General features: G+C 41.3%; 1 protein-coding gene across 1 annotated transcript in view; it reads right to left on the reverse strand.

Annotated features, from left to right (window-relative positions):
• The window catches only part of LOC122555067 (cilia and flagella-associated protein 47-like), a 497,478-nt gene that overhangs the window by 139,307 nt on the left and 337,333 nt on the right, over window positions 1-20,838 (reverse strand). The window contains 1 exon segment of the mRNA XM_043700727.2: window positions 8,329-8,504. Coding sequence (XP_043556662.2) covers window positions 8,329-8,504 — 176 coding nt within the window.

Consider the following 20,838-nt stretch of genomic DNA (forward strand, 5'->3'; position numbering starts at 1 on the left):
TTAAAACCAATGAAGGTTTTCACCTTTATGACATCATTTGCATCATTTGCTGATAAGGCACAACTTTATTGTCTTCTGGAGATCCAAAGAGATTATAGACATGAATTCCCTGAGGGAAATAAAACAGAAATACCCAGGAATGAACATATTGGCCATACCGGAGCACTGTTCTGAAGTATACAAACAAGTCAAACCAGAATGTGTTATATAAGGTTTTACTTGCTTTTCCTTCTGGGTTACCTGTCTATTTTGACATTTTAAATACTTTTAAACAAGAAAACTAGGAGTACGCTCAATGCACAAGCAATAAAAGTTCTTCTGATGGAAAAGGTTGATATTTAAATGCAGGAAAACATTGAGAGTGCAGTCAGAAGTTCAGGATTTTGTAAGTTGTGCTAAAATGTCACATGCAATGTTATGAAAATATAAATTGCATACAACCAGATCTTAAAAATTAGGGGCAAGATTTGGTGTTCCATGCAGCAAGTGTGGGTAATGGGTGTGCGCGGGGGGAATGGGGGGAACTGACTCCCCCAACAAGAAAGCTTGCAGGATTAAGTTGCCATCAGCCACTTCAGAGCTTCTTGATGAATCAATAGTGAAATAATGCTTCACCAAAAGCTGCCAGGCATTGGCTAAGACAGGATTCTGATATTTGGTGCAACTCATTATTGGTGACCATTTTCACCAAAGCAGAGGAACAGGGAAAGGCTTCAAGAAGTCTGCACTGATCCTGAAGGCCAAAGCTAAAACCTCAAAACTTTGAGAAAATAATTCAAAGTTCTTTAAATCATATGCAGTTGAAACTAATTTAATACCTCCAAATAAACTTATGTAATTATACACTGAAAAAGGAAATTTTTAATCATCTCGGTAAGATCAATATACTTTAAAAGATCACATAAATAAAAGTTATTTTTCAATACTTGACAAAACGCTGCAAAACAAGTCATTCTGTTACGAGTAACCTTGTGGCTTGCAACAAATTCTACAAGCAAGCCTCAACAAATCTGGTCTTGAGACATTCCTTTCTGCCGCTAGCTATCAGGTACTCGGGAATATAGCACACAACAAAGAAAGCCTATCCACTCAACACCATACCTGCCCCACTCTTCAATCCTGCACCCCCTATTTAGTGCAGCAGGCAGGATGCAAGCCTTTTGGTTTTCTTTCATTTTCCTTCAGGATCCCTCCATTGACTGTCTCAGATACTCCTAGACAGATGACCAGATGGTTAAATGAACAAATTCTCCCTTGTTAATCATGAATAAGGTCATGAAAGGTTCAACAACATGTAGCCAGACTTTCCTTTTCATTATGACACCAAGTTAGAACCCTGTAGTACTGTGGAACCTTTTAGCCTTTAATACTAAAACGTGCCTCTTAAAAGAGGATTGATACAGCCAAAAATATCTGTAGATGTAAATTAAATGACATCTAGTAAAAGAGATCATTTGAAGGAATGTACCAACTAATGTGTCAAAGAAGCTCCAAACAAACTGGACTGCAGTCCCTTGTAACTAGAAAGACCACAAGAGGTTGAGGAAACCCTGCTGAACAACAAGCCAATCCCAGTGGGTAATATTTAAAACTACAGAGTGTTTTTGTTTTCCTTTGATGAATACACAAGGACATGAGTTAAAAGTCCAGTTTCATCTCTATTGGAGTTAATGCTCTTGTGTGTACTTCCCCAGGTTTCAGAATTAGCAGACAGTGTAGGTCACAGTCGAACAAATATGCCCTAGTCACCCTCCTGTTGCAGATAAAGACTCTTAATTACTCTGAGAGCTGAAAACTAGCTTTTAAAAAAAATCAGGAGAAAGGAATTTCAATCAGCCTACACAACTAAGAATCTCAAAAAACAACTGTTCAACCATCAATGTCAATGCTACCAGAAACTCCCGCTGCAACAGACAACATTCAACTAGCCACTCTTCATGAACAATTCAGAGATTAATCTATACATCTTTTCTTTTAACTTTTATCCTTTAGATTCACTTCTTATTTCTACCTCCTGGATGTGTACAGCATGATTATTCTCAGTTAGTAATTAATAAACTCATTCTTTATCAACTCAAGAAAGCCTGGTGAAATTGGCTCCTTTTAAAATGTAAGTTCATGCACAAAGAAAAGGATACTAATATATTACTTTGTTGCAAACAATAAGATTATGGGCGAATAACGAAGGGAAGCCAATTCATCCCTCCTCATGTGGGAGCTTAACAGTTTGAAGTATACCTTCTGGATCTGTAACAAATTGGCCCGGAGGTAACAGTGACTAATTCACAAAACTGTTAATTGTCACTATTTGCATGTTTTTTTAGTGATCTACACAAAAACAGCTAAGATACAGTTGTTCTTGCCATCCTCTAATGGTACTGAAAATCAATCAAGTTGCTATTTTTATTTAGGACAAATATTGCCATAGTTCGAAAGCAAATGTTCTTCCTCTCAAATGTTTGCAAAATTAACAGTTCAAAATGTGTTATTGATGTTACTTGTCAAAGGTTTTCACACCTACCATTACCCAAAATGAGATCCTTCTTTAAAATAGGAAAAGAAAACTAATGGAAAATTGTCAATCCCATTGGAGTAAAAACATCAGACAATAGTGACTCAGCAGGACTGAGTCTGTCCCAAGTGCAATTAAAGGCTGTGTAAAACAGCGGTACAGGCACTTCAGCTAATTATATTTAATCAGACGATTCTCAAAAAAAATTGTTTGAAATTATTCATATTCTTATAATTGATATATCAAATTACAAATGTTTGCATTATCCCAAGTACTGTTTATTTAAAACTATATTGTATAACGTTTTAAAAACACTGAAATCAGAACAGATTATGTAATCACACTTCACAAATCTATTTTAATTGGGAAGAGTAATATGTCAAATTACTGTCATTGTGGAATTCATATAGATTTTAGGTAATGCAATGTTCTTGTGATAAAATTCATTCTGTTTGTGTGTGCGCTCCAAACCTGTGGATAGTTAGTCAGCCATAGAATTGTAACATTCAAAGTACAAGATGTTCCAGTATAGGTAGGATTTGATCCTTAAGTACACAAGATTTCTAATTGGTCACTCAAATCAGTTCAAGGGTCAGTCAGTTTCAATCAGTGACTGAGTGAGCCAGAGAAAATGGTTCCATTCATCCAAATCACAGCTGTCACATCAGAGAAGTCTGACGCTCATTTAAGTCCCAACAGCCGTTTGGTTTGCAGTTCTCAAGAGGTCCTCAATGCTGGTTAGAAATGAGAGAGTTACAATTTGAAAAAAGCCCTATGGGCCATTTAGTATAGGAAAGAAGTGGTGCTCAAGAAAGCTCGTGAGTAGTGTTCACTTGGTGCAACTTAGGAGTCTGGAGTTCAAAACCACTGAAAAGATCCAAGATAGAGCTGCATAAACTAATCACAAGTTACAATGAAGGATGTTAGGAGAGTGCAGATCAATGCGAATAAAGTACAACATATCATAAATAACTTCCAAAATTTTGGAAGTCACCAATAAAGAGGTGACAGCACATTCTCAGAGTGCATTCTATGAGCTCAGCCATCTGTGTTGCCTGGTCAGGCATGCCCTTTACAGTTACAGCATACAATTGTTTTCCAGTCTGTCAATTTCACAGAACAAAGGTATGGCAACTCTGCTCTTTCCTTCTTGTCCCCGATGAGTTTAAAGGCTTGGGAAACTGTGAGCCTGTTCTCTTAAGTGTTCAAGTCTGAACTACTTGCCTCTTAGAATAAACAAAAGAGCCACAACTGCAAGGTGGCTTCTTATATACTTCCAAGTGCGCCCTATTAAAATCCAAACATTTGGAATCGTCATTTTTCAAATCAATGACATTTTTGGGGCATTTTACTCCCTCACCCTAGTGTCCATACCTGAATCTGCCTCCCGTTGCCAGATAAAATTCTGTCCATGTGACAAATTCTGGATGCCATCCTTTAAGAAAGAAAAAAGGCTTTGGAGATGTGACAGCAATATTGATATAATTCCAGGTATGATGTACTACAGTTATATATATATATATATATTAGATTAGAGAAACTGGCATTTTCTTTTTAGAGCAGTGAAGAGCGACAAGAGATTGGTGAGAGGTGTTTATAATCATGAAGGATTTAGCTAAAGAGAAATAGTTTTCAATGACTGAAAAATTAAGGCTATGGTTTGAAAGGTAAAGAGTCAGAGGCAACCAGTGTAAAAAAAATTGTTAGACAAGTGGTTAGAATCTGGAATGTGCTATCTGAGAGGGAGTTGGATATAGATTCAGCAGTATTCTTCAAAATGAACTTATGTAAATACCAGGAAAAGAATAAAAACTGCAGAACCATGGGGAAGGAGCTGAGGATTGAGACCAAGAAGGATTGCTCTTTCAAAGATTCGTTGAGGTAAATACTCTCTTTCTGTAAATTGTAAAGAGTACGACTAGTCATTTGAATTCCTCACACTAAAAGAATGCACAATTTTTAGTGTGCTTTATTATTCACTGAGATTATAATCATTTGGGAATGGGAGTACTTATTTTGTACTGATTTATTCAATCAGGTGATGAACACTTATATTGGGTACAGAGATTGATGAAATTGATATTCAAGGATGGACAAGGAACTGAAGATTTGGCATATTTGAAGAGTGAAGAGAAGGATTTATGACAGATGTGGTAAAGGTACTTTATGTTTAACATATGTGAACACTTCATTGGCAAGTTGAAATCTGTTGTTTCTTGCAGCCGTCACCAAGGAATCCTAGGTTGATTTTCATTGTCAGTCAACACTGAATGAGGCCCAATAATTTGAGAAGATTTGAAACAAAAATATAACCTTCATCTGTCCAGTTTACTTTGTTAAATCTATCACAGTACTCTTTATCCTTATCTTCCCTGTTGCATTTGTTTCTCCTTAAATTGCAAGTGCAACACAGCTCCTTCCATTTTCACCCATACACTCTACACCCACCCGTGTCCTCAGAATTGGCACAAAATTATGCTAATACCTTCTTACAACTGGAGTACATTGCAAATTTTGTTCACACGAGAGAAGTGTTATATTGCATACCTCCCCCTCTTTTCTCACAATTTTCTGCTAAGTCTCAGCATCCCTTCATGGGAAGCTGGATCATAGATATTTAGAAAGTTTTAAACATTACATTCTAATCTAGACCCAATCGCCTTGTAAGATAAGCTCTCAAGTATCAAAGAGGACAGAACTGAAAGGGAAAGTGAGGTGACCATCAGGCCTTCAATCCGATGGAAAATACTGCCAGGGAAATAGTTGGCACTGGCAGGATGCATTGTATTGGATAAAGTGAGCCTGGAGATCAAGTGCAGAAAGGTGAATGGCTGTTTCTGTGACATTTTTTGGAGTTGCATTCATATTTACAGACATCAACTGTTGCTTTTCCTTCTCAGGTTCAGCCTCAAGTATGCATCCTGTACATGCGGTAATCAACCAGAAGATGCATTAGCACTTGTGCTTAACTTTGTAAGAACTAGCACATAAACTGATGCCTTAGGACAGTGGAATAAATTTGTTTTTGGTAATTTCTTCATGGTCATGATCATCTCTGACAAGGTCAGCAATTTATTACCTATCCTTGCCATTGAGAGTTGGCAAGTTATCCTCCTGGATGATAATACTCCTAGAATGTGATTAGATTAGTTTAGCTTTTTTTTAAGATTAGATTAGTTTACTTAGAGTGTGGAAACAGGCCCTTCGGTCCAACAAGTCCACACCGACCCGCCGAAGCGCAACCCACCCAGACCCATTCCCCTACGTTTACCCCTTCACCTAACACTACGGGCAATTTAGCATGGCCAATTCACCTAACCTTCACATTTTTGGACTGTGGGAGGAAACCGGAGCACCCGGAGGAAACCCACGCAGACACGGGGAGAATGTGCAAACTTCACACAGTCAGTCGCCTGAGGCAGGAATTGAACCCGGGTCTCTAGCGCTGTGAGGCAGCAGTGCTAACCACTGTGCCACCCGTGATTAGGCAGAGAGTTTCAGTATTTCAATCCACTGACAATGAAAGAATGGTGCTACATTTCCAACTCATGATAATGAGTAATTTATAAAAGCTTACAACACTGGGCAGCCTGTTGAAGAATATATATGAGTTTGCTTCCAGAAATTGTGGAGTTCTGTTATAAGTATTATAGGCATTACACTTTCTTGGAGTTTCCAGTATAATTAGAAAAATCTCTCATTAATGATCCAACTGACACCAAGCTAACTCTGGTTCAAGCTAGGTCAGGAACTGACCAGCTAGTGATGTCACTTGTGTTACAAATCTCCTATAGTTGCAATCAAAATGGTTATTTAAGGCTGCTGAACTACATTTCCAGGATATTGTCAGAGTCACAAAGGGAAGCACATATTTTCCCCCTCTCTCATTGACAGCAGCACGTACAGTACTCATGTCTATATGCACTCAAATAAGTGGCAAGTGGCTATAAGACCTATTCATCCTCAGGGTAGGCTAAAGACACCTGAAGGAGGCTCCCCTTTTATACAGTCCTACTAACACCCCATCTACAGCTTCCAGAGATTTCCCCTTGTCTGTCTACTACTGTTGTGCCTCTTCCTTCAAGCAGAATGGATCAACTAATTTGAATTCCATGTCCTGCCATTGCAAATGCGTGATAAACTGATGAATAGCACAAGTCACCAGCTCAATATATTTGCAAACCGATGGTTGATTTGTGTTAAAAATATCTCTGTTGGCTGCTCGATAAGAGCTGGATACATAGAGTATGCACAGTATAAAGAATATCATGACCTTAATGTCACTGGCAGTCTTATCCAGTGATGGACATTAGCTTGAGGTGAATCCTAGCAAAGCTGTGTCATTGCTTTCTTAGCAAAGAGAAATTTGTAAAGACTGCTTTGTGATATGACTCGATAGATGTGCCTTGGTCTGTTTGTGCTTGAAATCTACACGTCATAGATCTGCCTCACATCTCTTTTTTCATGGCATTCCTGAGCTTCCAAATAATACAGAAAGATGAAAATGCTTTTCCAGAAGTCACATTTTAACAAAACAAATATGAAAACAAAATGACGAGGCAGAAAAGCTAACTGAGACAGTATTATTTCAAATAAATCACAACAAATTTTTAAAAATGCTTTCTATAGAAAAAAAGAAAATCATGATTTGACTGCTGTCAACCTGCAACTTGCCGTGGACTATTTAAACAGATGGACTCAAAACTAGGTGCAAGCATCAAATGGAATTCAATCCAGGTAATGAATTTTGGAGTGAAAACAGGCAATGGTATACACAATTAATGATGGGATATTGGGAAGCGTAGATAAGCAGAACGACCTTGGAGGATGCGCCCCCGCAGATCCATATATATCGGGTGGTCAAGACATTCTTTTATTATCCAAGGCATTAACAGTAAGGGCAATGAGATTATGCTGGCAACCCATCAAAACAGTAGTTAGGTCACAGGAGTATGTTGTTTAGTTTTGGCCACTGCTTTAGAAAGGGTGTGATCACACGAGAGGAGGTTCAGAGAAGGCTATCTTTTTATTGCTTCATGGAATGTGGGCATCACAACAAATGTTTGGCTCTCATTTATTGCCCATGTTGGACTGCCCTCGAGATGATGGTGATGAGATGTTTAAGTTAAATAAATAGGAAGGATCTGTTTCTCTTTCTAGGGAGGTCAATAAACAAGGGAAGCAGATTCCAAGTAAACCGTAGGAGTTTAGAAGATGACTTTCACTAAAAGGATGTGAAACTTATCGCCCGAAAGGGTTGATGGAAAGAAATCTTTATAGTAGCAATTTTTGTTTTAACTGGCACCTTATTAATCGGCTCTCTAAATAAACCGTCAAAAATTACACACCCGAAATACTGAAAGTTTACTGTATTATCACGATCTCTGTGATGTCCAAGTAGTCAGTTGAGTTGATGGTTCTTTGCTGGTAAGCTTTATTTAGGGCAAAGCTGCATTATTTTTAAGTGTAAATAAAGTATAACAGTGATGTGTACAGCCCTTGCATTAGGTTTCTATTTTTAGTGTGTGTTTTTGCATTGATTATATGGACCTTTTGATCAACTGGAACATTTGATCAATTAGTCCTGGTTCCCAAGGTGCCAAATAATGGAAAGTTTGCTGTATTTTTAAAAAACGGATATGTGTTTGAAATGTCATAATCTGCAAGGCAAAAGACCAAGAGAGGAGAATGAAATTTGGCTGGAAAATGCTTTATCATCTGGCATGGCAAATGGTCTTTTTCTGTGTCACTAAGTTCTATGAGGAGTAACCAATATCCTGGTTATATTTCAGCATAAAGTAGAAATTTTATCTTACCTTCCACGTCTTTCGCCAACAACATGAGGAGTGTACCTAGCTTTATAAGAAATAACTTCTTTTGGCCCAACTGCCAGGCTAGTGTCTCCAGTAATCCCAGCTCCATTCAGCATCACATCAAGCACCAAGGGTTCTTGAAGAGGATTACTTATAGGGATGATCACATCAATGGCATCCTAGATACAGGATTAACATGGTTTGATAAACTGCTGGCACAGAAGTCATCATATAATTGATAATTTTAGAAAATCAAATTATTTATTTGTTCTAATTCAAAGGCTTAGTAATTCAGATGAAATTGAAATGTTGCAGGCAGAACTCATATTAGTTCTCTAATACAGAGAGCTGTCACGTACCTGAGGTTACAAAATTTTACCTGTTTCTACACCATGAAGAAGCACCCATTATAGGTAATGGATTAGAAAAAAAAAAGAGATTTAAAAACAGTAGTTGATATAATGGTAGTAGCTGATAATTCTGAGGTGGCAAGTGGGAAAACAGGTTCGAATTTAAGTTCAATTGAAACAGAAAATGCTGAATTATAGGTAGCAGGCCAGGCAGCAACTGTGAGGAGAGGAACTAATCTTTCCAGTCTACAACCAATCCACAGAGTTGGGAAGAGTTAGAAAAGTAATAGGTTTCAAGCAATTAAAAGGGGGAAAAGGTGAGGAAAGAGAGAATGGCCACCTATGATTGGATGGTTGGCAGGACAAAATAAATGCAGGAAAAGTACAAAATATAAATACATCAGAACATTCTTAATTAAGGTTTCTGTTTCATTTTGCTCCCCTCCGCCCCCTCCCTCCCAACATTGAAAAGATAGATGCAGCAATTAGGTAGTCAGATATTTTCTTTATCCACTATACAAGTTTCACCCTTTTTGCAATATTTTTATAATTACAGGCTTATTGAACCAGGCTACAAATGCAGTTGCAGTGATTGGAACAATGGCCAGGTGGATCACATGGAATGAGATCCCTGTTCGACCCAGGTTAACAATTCCAATCAAGGAGTCCTGGTTGACAGATATAAACAGGAATCTCAGAGATTCTCCTCATTCTAGGGACTGGCTCTGAACTGGCTGGTCAGAGTCCATGCACTGTACACGTGTAATAAAGGCTGACTTGGTGACGGGATGTCAGCCTCCATAGTATTATTTCAGCAGTGCTTTTAAAAAATAAGAAAGAAACCTATCAATTACTTGAGTTTAGTTGGAGGGATTCACTTATTATAATCATTTCCCTCATGTTGACTTGGCAAACATTTTAGAAAATTTTACATTAATTTTACAATAATTAAATAAAATGAAACGACATTTCCTCACATTATGTTTGTCTTAAGAACATAGCTCAACAACAGTATTTGCATCTACATGTACAAACTAATGCTATAGTTATAGATGTTTATCAAAATACATGGATTCATACAGTGCAGAAAAGGTCCTTCAGTCCCTCAAGTCTGCATCAACATAACTAAAAGTGTGCTAATCTCAATTTCCTGCACTTGAATGTTATGATATTTGAAGTACTCATCGAAATATTTTTAAAAGGTTGTAAGGTTTCCAGCCTCCTCTGCCTTCCAAGGCAACGCATTCCAGATTTTCAGCACCTGTTGAGTGAAAAAGTTTTATCCTAAATCCCCACTGAATCTCCTCCCCCTTACCCTGAAACTATGCCCTCTTGTGATTGACCCCTCAAGCAAGGGTTACAACTGCTTTCTATACACCCTATCAATACCCTTCATACTCTTATACACCTCAATCATTTCCCCCCTCAGTCTTCTTTGCTCTAAAGAAAACATAGAACATTACAGCACAGTACAGGCCCTTTAGCCCTTGATGTTGACCGCAATCAGTGAAGATAGGTAACTGCACCTCCTCCACAATAAAACTCAACACTGGAGCCCCGCAAGGATGTGTCCTCAGCCCTCTACTGTATTCCCTGTATACCCAAACAATGTTGCCAAATTCCCAATGAACGCCATCTACAAGTTTGCTGATGACACCACCGTAATGGGATGGATATCTAACAATGACAAGTCAAAATACAGAAGGTAATATGGTGCAATTACAACAACCTCTCTCTAAACATCAGCAAAACTAAAGAACTGATCATTCATTTAAGAAAGAAAGGAGGAGAACACACCCCCATCTACAACAACGGAGCTGAAGTTGAGAGGTTGAAAAGTGTCAAGTTCCTTAGAGTGACACTAACCGACAACCTGTCCTAGACTTACCATGTAGACACAATGGTCAAGGCGACACATACTGTCCGAGTGCAGAACGGCCTGGCATGGCAACTGCTCTGCCCAGGACTGTAAGAAACTGCAAAAGGTGGCATGTACAGCCCAGACCCATCATGGAAGCCAAAGATCCATCCATGGACTCCATGGCTTTCTGCCATGGAAAGGCTGCCAACATCATCAAAGATCCATCACAACCTGGTAATGATCTCCTATTACCTTTTCTGTCAGGCAGATGATACATAGCCTGAACACACACACACCAGCAGGTTCAGGAATAGCTTCTTCCTGGCTGTTATTTAGACTGATGAATGGACTCTTTAGCCTCAAATAATACTGATCTTGCTAATGCTGATCTTGCCCAGTGCATCCCTTGTACAATGTAACCTGTATGCTTCTATCTAAGTCTTTTTGATCTGTACACCCTTGCTCAAATTGTACTGCTTGTAAACAAAGCTTTTTACTGTACCTTGGTACACGTGACAATAAACAAATCAATCAAGTATCCCATATGCTTTCTTAACTATCCTATTTACATTGTGGGCAGCACGGTGGCACAGTGGTTAGCACTGCTGCCTCACAGCGCTAGAGACCCGGGTTCAATTCCCGCCTCAGGCGACTGACTGTGTGGAGTTTGCACGTTCTCCCCGTGTCTGCATGGGTTTCCTCCAGGTGCTCTGGTTTCCTCCCACAGTCCAAAGATGTGCAGGTCAGGTGAATTGGCCATGCTAAATTGCCCGTAGTGTTAGGTGAAGGGGTAAATGTAGGGGTATGGGTGGGTTGCGCTTCGGCGGGTCGGTGTGGACTTGTTGGGCCGAAGGGTCTGTTTCCACATTGTAAGTAATCTAATCTAATCTACATGCTCTGCCAACTGTGAATAATTACCGCAGGATCTCTCCATTCCTCTAAGCTACCTAGTGTCCTACCATTCATTAAGTACACCCTCATCTTGTTTCTTCTTCCAACTTGCAACACCTCACATTCATCAGCGTTAAATACCATTTGCCACTGCTCTGCCCATCTGACCAACCTGTCTCGATCTTCCTGTAACCTACAATGATCTTCTTTGCCAATAACCACTCTACTAATCTTGGTGTCCTTTGCAAATTTGCTAAACATTCCTCCCACGTTTACATCCACCTCATTTATGTATATAACAAACAAACAGTAAGTTTCCCAGTTCTGATCCTTGTGGTACACCACCAGACACGAGCCTCCAGTCAAACAGCCTTCTAACATTAGTCTTTGTGTCCTATTACTAAGCCAGTTTCTGATCTATCTTGTCAAATTTCCCTCACTTCCAAGTGCATTAATCTTCTCAATCAGTCTCCCATGTGGAACCTTGACAAAAGCTTTTCTATGAGCTACATCAACTGAACTTCCCTCATATCCACACTTGACCATATTTGTTCAGCTTGACCTCTCTTTAACAAAGCCATGCTGTCTCTAATTGACACATGCCTTTCTAAGTGGGTGTTAATTGATCATTCCTTGGTTACCTAACCCATTGAACTACAATTGTTTTGTTACCAGAAAATCAATTAGTAATTTAATTCCATTATTTTGCAACAATAATCAATTTATTTGCAGCTCCCAATTGTGCCAGTTCAAATAACAGGAATAAAATTATGCAGTATGCAATTTTGAAATTTGTTCAAAATTAAAATATTCATTTGCTCAAATGCATAGAATTGCAATTTAGTTATATTACTTCAATTAAAACAGATGAATTTGATATTTTGTACTCAGCTCTTTCAATCAGTACTGACAGACATGACTCTGATATTTCAGTCCTTCATGTAGGAGAGTATTTGATCAGGTACAGCTCACCCAAAGTATGTTGTTTGTGACCAGCTGAACTGAAGGAATCAAGTAATTAGCACAGTGGCAAATGCCCCGAGAAAGGTTTCAGCACTTGGCTACTGCACAGAATGTTGAGTGGAAAGCCAGGAGCGGTAATTACAGCTAGCCGCAATCCTTTTGGCTGCTATCTAAAAGCAGCAACCAGACGGCCTCCAGCCCCTAAACTGAGGGCACTCTGTAGGAAAAGTTAATTTGCCTTTTCAAAGCTTCCTAAGTCTTTCCATCTGCCTATGTTGGAACTTTTGACTCAAGGGAGGCTAAATGCAAGTGCTCGCAACAGCCTCATTGTGGATCCACCTTGTGTTATCACAGGAAAAGGAGGAGGTAGAAGGGATTAAACTCCTTCCACTCATTTTCACTTTATTTTATTGCTTCCTTCTATTGTTCTGCATTCATGGGAAGGTGCATGAAACCAAGACTCAATAAAAGGAGAAGGAGATCTGTTGCCACATGCCCATTTCCCTCCCACCCAGGAGCAAAGCATTCCTCACGTTCGCAGAAATTGAATAAGAACAAAGAATGCTGGAAAAACTCAGCAGGTCAGGCAACAACTGTCGACAGAAACCAAGCTAACAGGCGAAATTTTATCAGAAATCAGTTAAGTGGCAATTGTTGCAAGTTTCATGGATGGATTCTCTTCTTAAAGCCTAGTGAGATTTCTCACTATTTTTCCAAAAATTGCTTTGTTAGCTAGGCATCACAGAGACTATCCACACTGCTAGCACTTCCCAAGATCCAATGTCAGCGCCATCTTTGAAGCTCGGCTTGTGCATCCAATCAAGTGATGCTGGTCTGGAGTTGCCCTTCACCATGCACTTAGTTGGAGAGGAACCAAAAACAAATGTTTCTCATAGCACAAGTTCCACAAGGTATCCATCCTTACTTTCATCCCATCTTAGGACTATGTCTAAGATGATGCTACCCTTTCCCTAATGCCCAGTGTACCCCACACCTCCTCATTGTTCACTGAGGAACTATCACATATTGGTAAGTCTTCAAACAATGCAGAACATTCACCTTTATGCAGTAATAGCTAAAGTATGGAACAAACAAACAGAAGTGGCATAGACCTCATGCAACAAATAGAGCCCGTTCATTTCTGGAGTAACAACAAATTTATAGTCCATAAGTTATCAATGCACCCAGTTATCAATCACAACTACTGGAACCAGTTGCCAATTAGGTTCTAAAAATGGAGAATTATGGAGCAACTCTGGAGGTTTGGAAGGATCTATGGAGAAAGAAACAGTTAACACTGAGTCCGGGATGACACATGTTGAAGATTTCTGCTGTTGCTATGTCAACAAAGTCCTGTCTGGCCTGTTGCGCTTGTTCACTGAAGGTGATATTCCTCTTGTTCAATCTTTCTCCTTGGAATATTGCTGCTACTCACCCAGCTCTTCAGAATCTGTCACATCCCAACATTGACTGCTCCAGCAAAGCACAACACACTACAATTATGCAGCACACTCTATCCGGACTGTACCGCAGGCCTCCCTCAAACCAAAATAAGCATCAGCACTTCACTTTCAACAGACCTATCATCTGGGCGAAAGTGGATATTGCAAGATTAGAGTAGTGCTGAAAAAGCACAGCAGGTCAGGCAGCATCCGAGGAGCGGGAAAATCGTCATTTCAGGCAAAAGGCCTTCATCAGGAACCTATCTGCTCCTATCATCTGTTCTACAATGGCCCTGGTGAAAGAATGGGCAGCAGTGTATCTCCACTTAGATTCAGTCAAGGGTTGTGCATTAGAGGCATCATCCATGGTTACAGAACAGTTGGCCATATCTCTCAGTAACCATACTATTTTTTACTCACTCATGCATGTAGGCATTACAAACTGAACCAGCATTTATGGTCTGAAACTTGTTGCCCTTGAAAGGTTATCCAGCCCTATATGGTTTAATATCCTCCTCCATACAATGAGTGATGAAGGACTCTGACAAGGAGGGCCGTGTAATGTCCCTATGTGGGCTTTTGACATAGAAACCTTATTGTGATTAGTACAGCACCAAGCCATGATCCACAAATACAGTAGGAGATTGTAAGTGCTGTATGACCACTGATAGCATGTCCTATCTGCCCCCACACCATCCAATAGAAGGCAACATTGCATATAAGAGCATGTTGGTGAACATTTCAAGGTAAAAACAATGTCCTTGCGCACTGCATGAGACCTTGTACTTCTTTACGAATTGTGACCATTTCTGTTTCACAGAGATGCCTATCCTAAATTTATGATCAGTGCCTGATAAATGCAACGGCTCCCCAAAACAGCCTCACTTCACTCAAAAGTACAGCCCACAGGCTCAACAGAAAACACCCACCAAATCCAGATGTGGTTAGAGCCATTTTCCATTTTCAGTAAGAATTGATGACTTATACAAATATGGAGGCACAGTGAGTCACAGGCTCAACTGGTAATCAAAGCCACCCACCCTCCATACCTCATGTCCCCTTTTCCCGGAACTCCCTGTTGAGTTCATCAGTACTGAGCTTCCACTCAGCAACGCCTAATTCAAAGAGTAGAGAGATGAAACTGTAAATCTCCAGCGCTACAGCTTAGTCATGTCAAACAATGTACTGCATTGCACCCCAATGAGGCCAACATGGCACTGAATTTCAATTTTGCCCTCTCCTGTGATAAGCCATATTGTCCAATATACCACTGTCTTCCCCTTTCATAATTATTATCCCCTCTGCTTCCCAGATTGCTGCATCCAATCCCCAGAATTGAGTTCTCAAATCCCCTACCGCCACAGTGGCCCTGATAACACCCCTTGACTTAAAGAACAATAGACTGAATAGGCCAACCCCTGACTATCTTGTATGGTGAACCCTGAGTGATGACAGACTAGACTCTAGATCAAGTTCTGTGCAGCTCCTGACTGACATGCTGTGTCTTCCTGGTCTAGTTGTACTGGACATGCAGGACTGACCACAGCAGAATCCTTGGATTGCACTGTTACAAACCCACTGACCTTAACCATCCAAAGCAGTCACCTGACCTTACCCAACCCCTGGACTGACTGTCAGGTAAGACAGCAATACTTTGAGCCTTTAAGGTCTGGCTGTGGGAGCAAAGCACAAAAAGTTAGGGCAAAATGTGAACATTCAAGGAGGCACAAAGTGAGTGAGCCATGAGAGAGGAAGCGAGGAACCCGGAGATGTACTCTGGCCGAATCTGGAATTAGTTTCAGTCCATGTGCACGACATGTCCCATGCTCCAAAATGGAGCACTGATGTGCAGAGGCATCTTGCAAGTGGATTGGAGATGTGTCATTATTAAGTGATAAGGCTGATGAGTGTCTGATGCTAACATCTATGGATAGGAGGAATACATGTAGTCACTAGTCATAGACCATGCTCTGAGATGTTGGTCCATGGTTTCCAAGATAGAGAGCTGGAGGATTAAGTGGTGAACTGACATTGGCAGACAGCCACATTGACTTTCATATTAAGAATAGTTACCTTCCAATTGATCATCAACCTGAAACATTAACTCTGTTTCTCTCCCGAACCGCTGGCTGACCTGTTAAGTTCTCCCAATACTTCTTGCTTCTATTTCAGATTTCCAGCATCCTTAGAATTCTGAATTCATACCAGGAGTAGAATATTGGGCCGAATATCTCATTAGATTTTCCAACTGAACTTGATTCTAATCATAACACGGAAAATCTGGAAGTACATTTGACTGATGATTGCAGACCCCATTACAATTTCCAGAAGGAAAGTCATTTTAATACTTGAGGCTAACATCACTGTTTGGGAACTTATTAAAAGATGAGAATAAAATGTGCTGCTGAGCACTTAAAAATCCACATCCAAGGAGTGGTCATCATTTCACTTTATTGACTTGTTGATTTTCAATTTGGAAATAAGTCTGAGCTTCCTGTGGCAGCTGGTAAAAATAGGAATTTCCGGGTCATCCAAAGCCACATGGTAGCTCTAGCACAACAACCTTCCCATGTTAAAAGAGTCCACTTGCAGACTCCTGACTAATAGAGCTGAAAATGTGTTGCTGGAAAAGCACAGCAGGTCAGGTAGCATCCAAGGAACAGGAGAATCGACGTTTCGGGCATAAGCCCTTCTTCAGGAATGAGGAAAGTGTGTCCAGCAGGCTAAGATAAAAGGTAGGGAGGAGGGACTTTGGGGAGGGACTTTGGAAATGCGATAGGTGGAGGGAGGTCAAGGTGAGGGTGATAGGTCGGAATGGGGTGAGGGCGGAGAGGTCAAGAAGATGATTGCAGGTTAGGAAGGCGGTGCTGAGGTCAAGGGATTTGACTGAGACAAGGTGGGGGGAGGGGGAATGAGGAAACTGGAAAAGTCCGAATTCATCCCTTGTGGTTGGAGGGCTCCCAGGCAGAAGATGAGGCGCTCTTCCTCCAACCGTCGTGTTGCCATGGTCTGGCGATGGAGGAGTCCAAGGACCTGCATGTCCCTGGTGGAGTGGGAGGGGGAGTTAAAGTGTTGGGATACGGGGTGGTTGGGTTGGTTGGTCCGGGTGTCCCAGAGGTGTTCTCTGAAACGTTCCGCAAGTAGGCGGCCTGTCTCCCCAATATAGTGGAGGCGACATCGGGTGCAGCGGATGCAATAGATGATGCGTGTGAAGGTGCAGGCGAATTTGTGGCGGATATGGAAGTGTCCCTTGGGGCCTTGGAGGGAAGTAAGAGGGGAGGTGTGGGCGCAAGTTTTGCATTTCTTGCAGTTGCAGGGGAAGGTGCCGGGAGTGGAGGTTGGGTTGGTGGGGGGTGTGGACCTGACGAGGGAGTCACGGAGGGAGTGGTCTTTTCGGAACGCTGATAGGGGAGGGGACGGAAATATATCACTGGTGGTGGGGTCCGTTTGGAGGTGGCGGAAATGGCGGCGGATGATACGTTGTACATCGAGGTTGGTGGGGTGGTAGGTGAGGACCAGTGGGGTTCTATCTTGGTGGCGGTTGGAGGGGCAGGGCTCAAGGGCAGAGGAGCGGGAAGTGGAAGAGATGCGGTGGTGGGGATCGTCGACTACGTCTGGCGGGAAATTGCGGTCCTTGAAGAAGGAGGCCACCTGGGTTGTACGGTTTTGGAACTGGTCCTCCTGGGAGCAGATACGGCGGAGACGAAGGAATTGGGAATATGGGATGGCGTTTTTACAGGGGGCAGGGTGGGAGGAGGTGTAGTCTAGGTAGCTGTGGGAGTCGGTCGGTTTATAGTAAATGTCCGTGTCGATTCAGTCACCCGAGATAGAAATGGAAAGGTCTAGGAACGGGATGGAGGAGTCTGAGACGGTCCAGGTGAATTTGAGGTCGGGGTGGAAGGTGTTGATAAAATGGATGAATTGTTCAACCTCCTCGTGGGAGCACGAGGCAGCGCCGACACAGTCATCGATGTAGCGAAGGAAAAGGTGGGGGGTGGTGCCAGTGTAGCTGCGGAAGATGGACTGTACCACATATCCTACGAAGAGGCAGGCATAGCTGGGGCCCATGCGGGTGCCCATGGCTACTCCTTTGGTTTGGAGGAAGTGGGAGGATTGGAAAGAGAAGTTGTTCAGGGTGAGGACCAGTTCAGTCAGTCGAAGGAGGGTGTCAGTAGAAGGGTACTGGTTGGTACGGCGGGAAAGGAAGAAGCGGAGGGCTTTAAGTCCTTCGTGATGGGGGATGGAGGTGTACAGGGACTGGATGTCCATGGTGAAGATAAGGCGTTGGGGACCGGGGAAGCGAAAATCATGGAGGAGGTGGAGGGCGTGGGTGGTGTCCCGAACGTAGGTGGGGAGTTCTTGGACTAAGGGGGACAGGACTGTGTCGAGGTATGCAGAGATGAGTTCGGTGGGGCAGGAGCAGGCTGAGACAATGAGTTCGGTCAGTCAAATCCCTCGACCTCAGCACCGCCTTCCTAACCTGCAATCATCTTCCTGACCTCTCCGCCCCACCCCACTCTGGCCTATCACCCTCACCTCCCTCCACCTATCGCATTTCCAAAGCCCCTCCCCAAAGTCCCTCCTCCCTACCTTTTATCTTAGCCTGCTGGACACACTTTCCTCATTCCTGAAGAAGGGCTTATGCCCGAAGCGTTGATTCTCCTGTTCCTTGGATGCTGCCTGACCTGCTGCGCTTTTCCAGCAACACATTTTCAGTTCTGATCTCCAGCATCTGCAGCCCTCACTTTCTCTCCTGACTAACAGAGTCTTGTTTGAGACTGAACAGTGAAGTTTATCCTAATATCAAATCTTTACGCCTAATACCTGAACACTTAGCATGGTTGTAGGTTCTCTTGTCTTCTACCGTAAAACCTAATGTTAGCACTAAAACATTTCAAACATTCCCTTCCTATCATATTCCACCAAGTCCCCAAGAAACCAAATTTTGAAAAAGCACTGTTGCTTCAGATTCTTGATTGTGGATTTAACTGTGACTATTTATAAAACTTATTAGTTATCAATACAATTGATAATTTTATTTCCTAATGGATATTTGACATTCTGGCTGTGTAATGTCTCTGAAAGACATGTCAAGCACATTTGTTTTAATTATATGGATAGATGACTCTTTTTGATCTGCTGTTTGATAAAAGTGGTTTGTGTTTCAGCAAGATTGAAAATTTCACACAATTCCGAAGATGGTTTACTTGTCAGAATAAACCAAAATATAAATCAACTTATCAAAAGGGAAACTGAAGTTTTCTTTGCCCCTGAACATATTGTATTGAAATTCGTAGAAATTATTTGATGCAAAAAGTTAAATACAGCATTAGTTAATATTTTATAGGCTGTAATATCTGTGGTAAAATGCAGTCTATTAGGTTACTGAAATATTGAAACCTTATTACCTTGTGGAGTTTGCACGTTCCCCCAGTGTCTGCGTGTGTTTCCATCAGGTGCTCTGTTTTCCTTCCACAGTCAAAAGATGTGCAGGTTTAGTGGATTGGTCATGCTGAATTGCCCCATAGTGTCCAGGGATATGCAGACTAGGTGCATTAGCCATGATAAATGTTGAGTTATAGTGACAGGGGCCTTGGTGCTGTGTCTGGGCGGGATGCTGCTTGTAGGCTCAGTACAGACTTGTTGGGCTGAATGGCCTCTTTCTACACTGTAGGCAATCTATGATTGACAGATCTTGTGATGTATAACAAATGTATAGTAGGCCAACCTGTTCAAGTTGCATCTCCAATATTGCTGTCAGTTTCTCTTTAATCTGGTAACTACACACTTGTTATTGTAACTGGCTGTTATTAATATTATTTTCACAATTAATGAAGCACAGACAGAAAAAAAATTAACTTTAATTTCCATCGAAGGAAATACCACAACAACATCATAACATTGGACAGTTGTACTAACCAGCCTGTTCCTATTCTGATACAGCCCTCTGTCACCTTGCTAAGTCTTTGTAAGAGCTCACCTGAATCAAATTAGAGTCTCTTTAAGTTATGCAAATTGTGGTCCTAACACAAACATAGGCCCCAATTCTGATGGCCAGGTACAAATAAGCAAAGTACCCCACATGCACATTACCAGTTTCCAACAGTCTTTATGTCTGCTGGAGCAGTCCAAACAATAGGTGCACTTATCATCTGGGTAAAAACAATGACTGCAGATGCTGGAAACCAGATTCTGGATTACTGGTGCTGGGAGAGCACAGCAGTTCAGGCAGCATCCAAGGAGCTTCGAAATCGACGTTTCGGGCAAAAGCCCTTCATCAGGACTTAGCATCTGTTAGAACCTATGAAATCTGATAGTGTCCTCAGAAGAAAGCAGAGGTACAGTGGGGAACCATTTGTACATATAGTTCATTTGCAGAATTAAAATGAGGTATAGGACTCTAATGATGCAGCAGGCAGGGGCAGCTGGTGGGTGCATTATGCCCACTGATCCTCTGATGGACATAGCATGGTTTGATGATCAAACAATAGAGATATGGTAGAAGGAACATAGAAGAAATGCATTATTTCTGTATTTCATTCTTTCTACTGAACCACTTACAATTTTCACTTGACACAGGAGGAAAGCTCTCTGAGCAGGTATCTATGAGAACTGAGGTGAAGTCAACAAGAGGCATGACCTAATAGCAGCTGAAGATACAAGAAAGATGTCATTATTGGAGATGAAAGAAATTTTCAAAGAGAAGGAAAGCAGAATATTCAAAATGATAATAACCCTGACAAGTTTATCACATAAAAGTCAAGGAGAACTGTTAATGAGATGCTGACATCAGATCAATGGAATATAGATCTAATATAAGTAATTTTCTGTACAAGATAATAACATCAGGGGAAGTGCAGAAACAGACTCTTATCCACACCTTTATCACTTTGATTTGGTAAGTATAACATATTCCTAAGTGGCTTCCCACATTCTATCATCCAAAAGTTTGAGGCAATCCAAAACACAGTAGCCTATGTTCTAAAATACACGACATTCAATAATC

The sequence above is a fragment of the Chiloscyllium plagiosum genome, unplaced genomic scaffold (assembly GCF_037043375.1).
Source record: "Chiloscyllium plagiosum isolate Xiang-an unplaced genomic scaffold, Cpla_swu_hap1 HiC_scaffold_12, whole genome shotgun sequence".
Lineage (NCBI taxonomy): Eukaryota > Metazoa > Chordata > Chondrichthyes > Orectolobiformes > Hemiscylliidae > Chiloscyllium > Chiloscyllium plagiosum.